We start from the raw sequence: 10,871 nt of genomic DNA, 5'->3' as shown, positions 1-10,871 counted from the left end.
AGCAGGGATATCGGCCCCTCTGGAGTAAGGACTGGTTTTATTAGACTTCATTCTTTGCAGATGACCTCTGGAATCCAAGCTTTTTATGCAGTACATACTTTAATAATATCCATTTAGTTTTTCGCCAAAGACTTGTCAGGCACTGCATGTTATTACTAAAAGCTAGATGGTACTGATGAAAGTTCCCTAAGGAATCGCTTTTTATAAAGATTTTGATTTTTGTGTTTACATGCAGTTGAAAACCAGCTGATAAACATAAATGTATGAGAGTCTTCAGTTTCTACTGATAAAGGAAATAAATAACAATATGTCCTAATGCATTGCTGTGTGTAGCATTCAGTACAGATAGCACGTTTCTTCAGTTAACATCCTTGTATCTTGTCAAATGACAGAAAAGTTCTCCTTAATGTCTTTCTCTTTACAAGATAAAATACGTCTGTTAGCTGTTATTTCTTTCTATAGTCTCTATGGCTGTCCCTTTATGAAACTATTTCAGGGGCACCCATTTTTCTATAATTGTAAGACTATTTGTCTCTAATACCTCAGTTTTATAAAGCAATAATCCATATACTTTACTTTGAAAGATCACTTCAGTGTTTTGCTGAAATAGGATCTATGTTAACAGAAAATAGGAGGAGAGACCACTATGTGTAATTAATTAATAATTTGGAATTTGTACCCCTTACCTTGAGACACCTCCTTGTCTTCTCTGATCTGAAGATAGCTCTTACCTGAGTGGCTCTGTTTTGTGTTAACTCATTAAGTTAAACTAACAGTGAACTCAATCAAGTTAGGCTAATTTCAAGTTGCTAAAGTTCTGTTTCTCATTAGTTTGTTCTGAGTTTTCTTTTGCAGAGGAAGAAGCACAACTATGAAAACAACTGTTATCATTTCTATGGTTTTTGTTGCTAATAATAGCAGAAAAACACATTAGAAAGGAAATAAAAAAGAGGCAAAGCACTCTCATATTTCCATAGATTAGACACAAAAATGATTACTTTGCAGGATTAATAGAAATATAGATTAGATGTAAAGTCTAATCTATGGTGAAAGGTGATGAAAACACTTTTTAGTTCTCTTTTCACTTGATGTGCATCTCTATTACCCAGAAATAGCAATGCAATATGTGCAGACTTGCCTGAAGATCCATCATGTCTGCTTGCTTATGTTGTCTATATATTTTCGGAAGCTTTTGTTTTAATGGCAAATGTTCTTATAAAGGAGAAGAATGCCAGGAAAGAGACAACAGAACTGTAGGAAAGTGTCAGGATTTTTGTTTTTGTTGTTTGCTGTATTTTGAGAAGTTTCATGTTCTACCTGTTATATATTTTGAAATATCCCAGAACAGATACTGTTATTAGATGTTAATCAGATTACTTTTCCTTTTTATCCTTTGAGGAAATGCATAACTTATATGGAGTTCAAACCTTTTTCCTGTGTTTGGAAGACAACACCGGAGCCTCCTTTGGTGTTTTCCTGATGAATAGCAATGCCATGGGTAAGAAAGCGCTCTCTGTAGCTCTGAGCAGTGCAGTTAAATATCTTTTAAAATTATCTGTAGAACTGGGATCAAAACTGTAGTGTTTAGCATACATGACATAATCAGTGAGTGGCGCCCAGTTAACATGAAGATTGCACAGGAAACCTGAGGGTCAGAAACGTATGCAAAGCCTGTGCAGCTCAGTGCAGACATGCAACACTGGAATTGGACCCTAAATTTAGAGTAAGAAATGCTTGAAAGTAAATGTCCTTTAGTCTCTTTAGATAAGCATGCATATATGTATGTTTTACAGAGCTGTTCACATATCTTGAAGCTGGAAAGTTGAACTAAAAATTTAAAGATAAAATGTTGATCCTTTGGATTTCTTCTAATTCTCTTCTCTGAAGGCTGTAAAGGAATGGAAATATATATGGAATATATTTCCCCTTTGTTGCAAGTTCAGTTAAGGGGCTTGTGTTCCTTCCTTAGGTATTTTTTGTTTGTGTTTTTTTCTTAAGTAAATTTTCTAATAAGCAATTAGAGAATTACAAAGTTATTTTAGAATTATCTGGTATTCAGAATTGGTTTTGCGCACTCTTGTCCGGCAGAGTTTGTGGTGCAGCCTGCTCCAGCAGTGACCTACAGAACCATTGGTGGGATCCTTGATTTCTATATCTTCTTGGGGAACAGTCCAGAGCAAGTTGTCCAGGAGTACCTGCAGGTACCTTCAGCTAGAGAGTTTATGCATTGAACAGATTTTTACAAGTGCTTGGGATTTTTTGATGTTGGTTTTGGGGTTTTTATGCTTCTTTATATGATAGTATTTCTTCACTATGTTATCTATTAACTGAAAATATGACTCAGCATATATTTAACGTAGAATAATTGCTAGTATGTCCCTAATGTGATTGCTGTCATTAGTAATAGCTAGCTGGGGTTAAGCCGGGTTGTAGCTGTTTTTAGCTGGCTTGTTACAGGCAGCTGGAAAGTACTTAAGCACTACTTTTGCTGGAGATGCTGGAGCAGAGACCATGCAGCAGCTTGAGGCCCGAGAAACCTGTAGCTGCTAAATTCATCAGTTTTATGGACTGGCTGATTTACACAGTGGTCACTGGAGCTAGAGATGGTTTACATGGAATAACTTATGCTTCATTGCTGGGACACACTCTTGTTATAAGGACAAATTCCTGTTCATATGGCAATATTGTTGGGCAGATAATGTGCTTACAGGTGTGTAATGGTTTTATGGTCATAAGATATCACTGATAACTTTTGTACTTCTTGAGACCTGCTTAGGTTTCAGCGACACTTTAAAGAATAGGCATTGTCCCAAAATATTATTTCTTAAAATTAAAAAAGAATCATAGAAAAATATTTCATTTGGGAGTGGGCTGCTCATTTCACACACTCAGGCTTAGTGTCTGTTATTCAAATAGATTTGAGGAGTACAGATCTAGGGAAATGGGCATAAAGGTGACACATGCAGCGTCCACTGATGGTGCATGGGATTTTTGCTCTCAACTTGCAGTTCGTGGGACTGCCACTGTTGCCCTCCTACTGGAGCCTGGGTTTCCAGATCAGCCGCTGGAATTACGGGTCTCTGGAGGAGGTGAAGAGAGTTGTGGAGAGGAACAGAGCGATTGGACTCCCTTATGTAAGTATGGGTTTGAGGAGGGCAGCAATCCAGTGAAGGCAGAGCTCCGCAGAAGAAGTGACCTGGAGATCCTGACCATGGTGTTATGCAGCTGGTTCATTTCACATCAGTTTAAATTAGTAAAATTCAGATATATAGGCTTCTGGTGTCAAAGGTTTATGTGCATTATAATGGTAGACCCATAATAAGAATGTGGGACATAGTGGGGCTTAATTACAGTAAGTTTTATTTGAACACTTTATTGTAATACTTTTTCAGTTATACTTTCCAGACATATCCACTTACCTTCTCATGTTACCTAATCCATGAAAATTTTTAATTGTCCTGTGGACAATTATGGAATCATATATTATTTTTAATTGACAGCCAAAGTTAAAGTACAATTAACTTTTGAAATTAGATTTCAGATTACATTAGCCTGATGGCTTAAATGGAATAAAAATACCCTAATGTTAAGCTAAGAGTTGAGGAAGAAATATTTGGATTTGAGGGGATAGCTTCTGAAGTCAGCAAACTACAATGAAATAGCCACATATCCAGGGGCTATTGGAAAGGATGCCAATATACACATTCATTTAAATTCTGTTAATGTCAAATGCAGCTATTTTTAGGCACAAAAGATGTGTCAGTACCATTAATTAGGGCTGTAAGTAAGAGATGAGATGCACATTGTTTGCAAGTGGACCTGACAGCATACTTTCTGCCAGCCTGCAGTAGAGTCCCAACATTAAATTTATTATAGGACAAATGGGAATTGTCAGAAGAAATCATGTTGGACTAATATATGACATCTTTACATATTGCTTCTCACGTCAAAGCTGAACTCCCTTCTCTTTCAGGATGCTCAGATCACTGACATTGACTATATGGAGGACAAGAAAGATTTTACTTATGACAAAGTGAAGTTTCAAGATCTCCCTACTTTTGCAGCTTATATGCATGTCTATGGACAAAAATATATTATCATATTGGTAAGCATTTAACTACTTCTTTTTCCCTTGTAAATACTATAACTACAACTATTTATTATTATAGTTATGCTTATTCTATGTAATTATTACATTTATTGACTAACATTGTGGTAGTATATAATTAATGGAGTATATCCTGGTTTCTTCTAATTTTTTATTTTATGGGTTTTTTTTTTTTTTAGGATCCTGCTATTAGCATACATAATCTAGCTGATGGAAGTCCATATGGAAGCTATGTCAGGGGAGAGAGCAAAAAAGTTTGGGTTAATGAATCAGATGGAGTAACACCATTACTTGGGGAGGTAATGTTTTTATGAATTTGAACTGTTGTCACTGTTACGGTTTAATTTAGGTCAAGGGGCTCCTTTTAAACTCATTTTCTAAGTTGCTTCTTTCAACAAAATTACCTGCCAGTGGGAAGTAAATTTATATGGTCTCACTTTGGATATGATACTTCTCAATCTTTCTTGTTTGGTTGGTTGGTTGGTTTTTTTTGCAATTTTTACATTAAACAAAAAAAAGGAAAACCTAAGGTAGTTTCAAGGTTCAAGGGACAATTCATCAACCAGCTCCTATTTATTTTCAGTGGTGACTCAAGAGCCAGATCCCACATTACCAGTGAATTTATAATTTTAACTTCTATTGAGAAATGTTTTTGTTGTATATTTTTCCTTTTATGACTTAACAGAAAAGCAACTGAAAACACCAAAGTCACAAAACTCATACTCTTTTCTGCCTTCTTTCTGGATGCAAGCTATAGTCACTCAAGCAGTTTGTCATTCGAAACTGTTCATCAGAGCACTATATTAACACTGTCCTCAATGACTAATTATGGGGGTTCTGGTGGACAACAGTCTGAAAACAAGCAGACTGGAGAGGATCCAAAGGAGGGCCATGAAGATGATCAAAGGGCGGGAGAACCTGCTCAGTTAGGAAAGACTGAAGGAGTTAGGTCTTTCCTCCCTAGAGAAGAGAAGGCTGAAGGGGGATGTCGTCACAGTATTCCAGTACTTAAGGGGCAGCTACAAAGAGGGCAGAGGCTCTCTCTTCACAAGGAGCCATATGGAGAACAGGAGGGGCAATGGGTACAAGTTGCACCAGAAATTTTTAATAGTGAGAACAATCAATCAGTGGAACAACCTCCCCAGGGACATGGTAGAGTCTCCACCACTGGAGTCTTTCAAGATGTAATTGGACAGGGTGTTAGATGAGCTCATCTGTATTCCTTTTCCCGTGAAAGCTGGGACCAAATGATCTTTCTAGGTCCCCTCCAACATGGGCTGTTTTATGATTCTATGAACTCTTTTTAATACCATTAAAACTTTAATTAGTTATTTCCCTTTTAATATTGCAGGTGTGGCCAGGGGAAACTGTGTTTCCAGACTTCACCAACCCAGAGTGCACTAGCTGGTGGGTGGAAGAATGCAAACGGTTTTATGACATAGTGCCATATGATGGGATCTGGATTGTAAGTAATTTAGAACTTTCATTTTTATTTTTATTTTTAAATACTCAAGGATAGATGTTTATCAAATTCAATTTGCATTGAATTTGAAAGAGATGTGTACTATTACTAACCTGAAATCAGTGCAGGATGTGTATGCCTTCGGGTATTGAATTTGCAATTCAAATTTGAATTTTAAATTTTAATTTGAATCATTAATCATGGCATTTAAATTATCAGTGTGCTGGTGTTTGGATGTTCAGTGACACTTTAAAATGCTTCAATTGATGAACCATTGCTAAAGGCAAATGGTAGCACACTCCTGTCCTCAGAATGGCAACATTTGGAGACCTGCATACCTGCTCAGAGAATGTGTGTCAAGCAGGTCCTGAACACAGGGTATAATATATAAATTCTATGTATCTATGCTCCAAGTAGCTCATGGAATTTCCGGTTAGTGAATCTGCAATTGCTGTTCCAGACAAGGATTTGGAAAAATCAGACCTCCTATGCAGGTTCTCCTAAAAAAGGACTAAAATACACTCTGGCAAGTGAATTTTAGGTACAGTTCATGAAAATCAGATGAGATTAAGAACCATTTTGACTCATCAGATTAGTTTTTTAAAGGAATATCCTGTCACAAATCTCTTAAAAGTGTATGCCTTAAGGAAATCTGTACTTAAACTTCTCAGCACCATGTCTCAGCACCTTATTCCATTTATTCTTTTTGTGTTTTTCCTAATTCCTTTTACTTAAATAAGTATTTCAAAAGGAAACAAGATTTTACTGAATATTTTGCTGAATATTTTGCCATGCGTTTTAAAAAGCTATATCAATTTTAAATTAACCTGTATGGCAAAATACTGTCATTCAGCTGCTATGTGAAAGAATGAGTTTTTCCTCACTTGCTGACTCTGTGGTTCCATCAAGTCAAGCTATGAAGTGTAAAACTACACAGCTCTCTTCCAGAGATCGAATAATTTGAGTGAAGCAAATTGGTCACTAGACTACCGTGCCTCCATGCTGAATTTGCATTCTTCTTCCATGCATGCTTTTCCTGCAGCACGTTTAGGGATACACATAGAAATGGACCTCCAACACTGACAAATAAAATATTAATGGAAGGAGACAGCAAAGCTTTAAAGTATAATGTCTTGGAAAGTATTATAAAGGAGATGTTTATCTAGTCCCCTTCTGTATTTTGACAGAATGTAAGAATGTACATTTGCTGGTTCTGCATTTATCTCCAAACACACACTCCATACCAAAGACATTTCCTTGAGAGAGGTGTGGAGTTGGTCATAGATAGGGACAATGTATACATGAGCACCTCTTGTAATTTCTTTCTGTGGAGGGATAAGATGTTGCTCTTGTGACATGACACTCACCTGCATATAGAAGTTTGTCCAACACTGAGACCTATATTAATACAGGAATGGGCCAGGTCAGTATCTGAGTTTTACCATTCTTGCCTAATTATATGGTACTAAATTCTAAGTAATTATTCCTTAAAGGACAAGAGACTAGAACAAAATATTTTGTTAGGAAAACATACTTGCAGAAACTTTATTATATTCTACATCTTACCTTTTCAGGATATGAATGAAGTATCCAACTTCGTTCAAGGCTCAAAAACTGGTTGTGCACAGAATGACTTAAACTATCCTCCTTTCACTCCCCGTAAGTCCATCTACTTTAACCAGAAAGCAAAATATCAAAAAGTTTATGAATTACTGTGCAGTTGGCTATAAGGATGCAAAGCGATTTTAGTGTAGTTCTTATGGATGCGGATTGAACATTACTATTGACAGAAAATACCGGTATATTTTGTCCCCTGTCAAAGGTGTGGTTTATATAACTGACATTTTTCCCTTTTCAAATTATTACTGAATATTGTTGTTGCTTTAATTATGTCTGATAATATAATGTTCTTCTACTATAAGTAGTTTTTGAGATGTATGCAGAACTAAAATGGAGTTCATAGATTGTACTAAGTAGTAGGTTTAAGTAACCATTGCCAACATGTTTTCAGATAATGATCAGAAATTTTGAGTGTAGTTGTCAGTTGTTCCTTGCATGGGTACAAAGCTCAAGAGTAAAAGAGGTGACAGAGCAAAGATGCATCAAACCAGCAGCCAAGAGCAGCATTTTGGTTTTGTAGTGGTAACACTAGACTTAGTGCAAAAATTAAAGTGAGAAAAAGAGCTTGAATGGTCAGGAGTGTGTGTTAAAGAAAAGACTGGAAATATTCATAATAAAAAAAAGTGCTTTAAAAGTGATATTTTTATTCCTTTATTGAAGGTATTCTTGATAGGCTCATGTTTTCCAAGACACTTTGTATGGATGCAGTGCAGAATTGGGGGAAACAGTATGATGTCCACAGTCTTTATGGATATTCCATGGCCATATCAACACACAAGTAAGGAATGCATTCTAAAATCTTTACAAAAAACTTTCAGAACAGTACATGGCCTGCTTTTTCCAAAACAGCAAGAGATTTCACTGCTAAAGGAACACAATTCCTGGAAAACACTGTATTATACTTAAGCCAACGCAGCTAAAGTAAAATCTACTAACTAAAGTTGATAGTACAAGCCACACATTGGTTGTCAAAGCTGTATAGAAAGATTATTTAAAATTAATGTCTTGAACTTCACTAAAATACATTTGGTTAACTGCAAAGGCGTCCACATGCCTGGGATGAATAATTCTTGTAAATCAGTCAGTGTAAATCTGCCTTATATAAAACTGTTGATCTCTGAGTTGTCTTTTTTCCTTTACATAATTCCCATCTTGTTTCCTTTTAAGAGTCATTGAAGCAGTGTTTCCTGGAAAACGAAGCTTCCTTATTTCAAGGTCTACTTTTGTTGGATCAGGAAAGCAAACAGGACACTGGCTGGGAGATAATGCAGCAACATGGGATCACCTAAGATGGGCAATACCTGGAATGCTGGATTTTAACCTTTTTGGAATTCCTTATGTATGACATTAGTTTGTGACATCCTTTCAAAACATATGGATAAATAGTAACTCTACCTCTGTGATAACAGATTATCTAATCAAACTCTATCTAGACAAATGCCTTACATTTTCAGCTCCAAATCCCCTTTAGGAATGTGGTTTTATCATTTTTTTCCAATTATTGATTTCTGGTTTAGGCCACTGATTTTGATTACTGTTACTGTCTGTTTAAGGTGTGATAAATGTAGGTAACAAACTTCTTGTATATCCCAAGCTATCTGTTACTTCTAGTAATTTTTAAACACTAGTGGTTGATGTGAAACACCTCACTCTTTTTCTTATAATTTCAAATTAAATAGAGACATCCGTTTATAAGGGAAATATCCAAATTCCTTTCTGTGATTTAAATTTGTATGACTCTTGAGCTGTTTTCCACATGTATGCATATTAGCACCAAAGGGGAGAGTAAAGGTTTGGAAGAAATAGAATGATGGGTAGTGTCAGCTATTAGTCAGTTTAATTTTTTTGTCAATGCCTAATTGAATTTGAAAGAAGAAAGGTACAAATGTGTTGAATGGCTTGGTCACTCGGGCTAACAATTAAGGTTGAATTAATGCATCTCTGAAAACTAGAATTTTTGCGTAGAGATTAGAGGTGCAGCATACTGCTCATCCAACATATTCTGTTTTATTTAAAGATTGGAGCAGATATCTGTGGTTTCTTTGATGACACCACAGAAGAACTTTGCAGACGATGGATGCAAGTAGGAGCATTTTACCCGTTTTCCAGGAATCACAATTCTGAAGGATTCATGGTAAATTGTGCTTTCTTTTACTAAATTCTTTGTCTTACACCACCACATTCCCTTTAGTAGTATCACCAGTAATCATTTCTATCACTGATTATTAAGTAGCTGACCAGTTTGAAAATAGCAGAACCTTAAGTTCTCTTTATGAAATCCTAGATCCAAGAGGTTCAATATCGTAAGGATTAACTGAATATACTTGAGATTGCACTTATTTAGCAACAGTTTCATCACCATTGACTGTGCCTGCCACCAAGGGCACACTCACTGCTGTATGACCCATCAGAATGACTCTTGGGAGTCCTTTAGCATGCACCTGACAGCACGCTAGGATGAAACCCAGAATAACCCTCATGCTCCCTCAATCCAGATGGGCAAGCAGGGATGTGCAGTGCAAAGCACAGGGATCTGAGAGGAGCAGCACCTCAGGCCACACCACCCAGAGAGCAAACACCGTGCAGATCTGCACCATTGAATTTCAGCATGTCTGAAATAACAGCCACTTTTCACGTGCTTGGCAGAGTGTATTCTGCATGATGAAAATAACAATCTGATTTTTTTTTCAGCCTCAGGATCCAGCTGTTTTTGGAGCTGATTCACTCTTGGTGAAAACCTCCAAGTATTACTTGAACATTCGCTACACTTTGCTTCCATACCTGTATACACTCTTTTACAAAGCTCATACTCAAGGACACACAGTTGTACGGCCAGTTTTGCATGAGTAAGTTTGCTCATTAGCCTTTGTGGTAGTTTTATGAGGAAAAAAAATCAGACACGTTAAATGTTGTTAGGGACTATATAAACAAGTATAGTCTGTGAAAATGCACATTGGAATATATATAGACAACTTCTTAATTCATGAAATACCATTTTAGAGTAATCAGAAGAATAATCAGAAACCATCCTTAATTTCTGCATATATGCATATATTATTGTCAGTCACTCTTAGGAGTTGCTACGAGAGGTTATTGTTAGCTAATCAAATTATTGCCCACCATCATACGTATATATTAGAATATATGTTTCCTTGCCTGCAAAATCTCAAATAAACTCTGTCAAGAACACACACATACCTACACTTTCACCCACGCGTAGAGAATACTAACTAAACCAGTGAGAACTTACCTTCTTCTCATCTTCTGATTGTCTCAGATTTAAACAAACAAACAAACAAAAAAAGGCAATTAGAACAGTTACTGCTATATCTTTCCTACTACCCAGGTTCTACTCTGACGATGCGACGTGGAGTGTTGACAGGCAGTTCCTGTGGGGTCCTGGGCTGCTTATTTCCGCTGTACTTGACCCGGTAGGTTTGGCTGGTTTGGTATTTATCACATAACCACTTCAGGGGGCACAGGGACATGTTGAGTCATCAGTTCCAGCTCTTTTCTCTGGCAGGGGACAGCAGCATAAAATCCCCAAGTTACACTACTCCTGTCACTCCTTTATTGCTCTGATTAGAAACCACCTTCCAATTCTGAGTCTTTGTTGTTCAGTCTTGTGACAATTCTGTTATTCAGCTTAAAGGTCAGAGCTCCTCTACTATATATGTATTT

At 36.7% G+C, this 10,871-nt stretch overlaps 1 protein-coding gene across 1 annotated transcript in view; it reads left to right on the top strand.

Moving 5' to 3' along the window:
- The window catches only part of LOC104468640 (maltase-glucoamylase, intestinal-like), a gene marked incomplete at its 3' end in the record, with an annotated part of 27,317 nt that overhangs the window by 8,803 nt on the left and 7,643 nt on the right, over window positions 1-10,871 (top strand). Inside the window, 13 exon segments of the mRNA XM_010082843.1 lie at window positions 1-24; window positions 1,399-1,498; window positions 2,089-2,201; window positions 3,009-3,134; window positions 3,974-4,105; window positions 4,288-4,407; window positions 5,460-5,573; window positions 7,145-7,229; window positions 7,851-7,968; window positions 8,358-8,529; window positions 9,208-9,324; window positions 9,882-10,036; window positions 10,537-10,621. The exon segment at window positions 1-24 is cut by the window's left edge and continues 6 nt beyond it. Of these exon segments, the coding sequence (XP_010081145.1) occupies window positions 1-24; window positions 1,399-1,498; window positions 2,089-2,201; window positions 3,009-3,134; window positions 3,974-4,105; window positions 4,288-4,407; window positions 5,460-5,573; window positions 7,145-7,229; window positions 7,851-7,968; window positions 8,358-8,529; window positions 9,208-9,324; window positions 9,882-10,036; window positions 10,537-10,621 (1,461 nt within the window).

Source organism: Pterocles gutturalis, unplaced genomic scaffold (assembly GCF_000699245.1).
Source record: "Pterocles gutturalis isolate BGI_N339 unplaced genomic scaffold, ASM69924v1 scaffold6710, whole genome shotgun sequence".
Taxonomy (NCBI): Eukaryota; Metazoa; Chordata; class Aves; order Pterocliformes; family Pteroclidae; genus Pterocles; species Pterocles gutturalis.
This window is presented reverse-complemented; position numbering and strand designations above follow the sequence as displayed.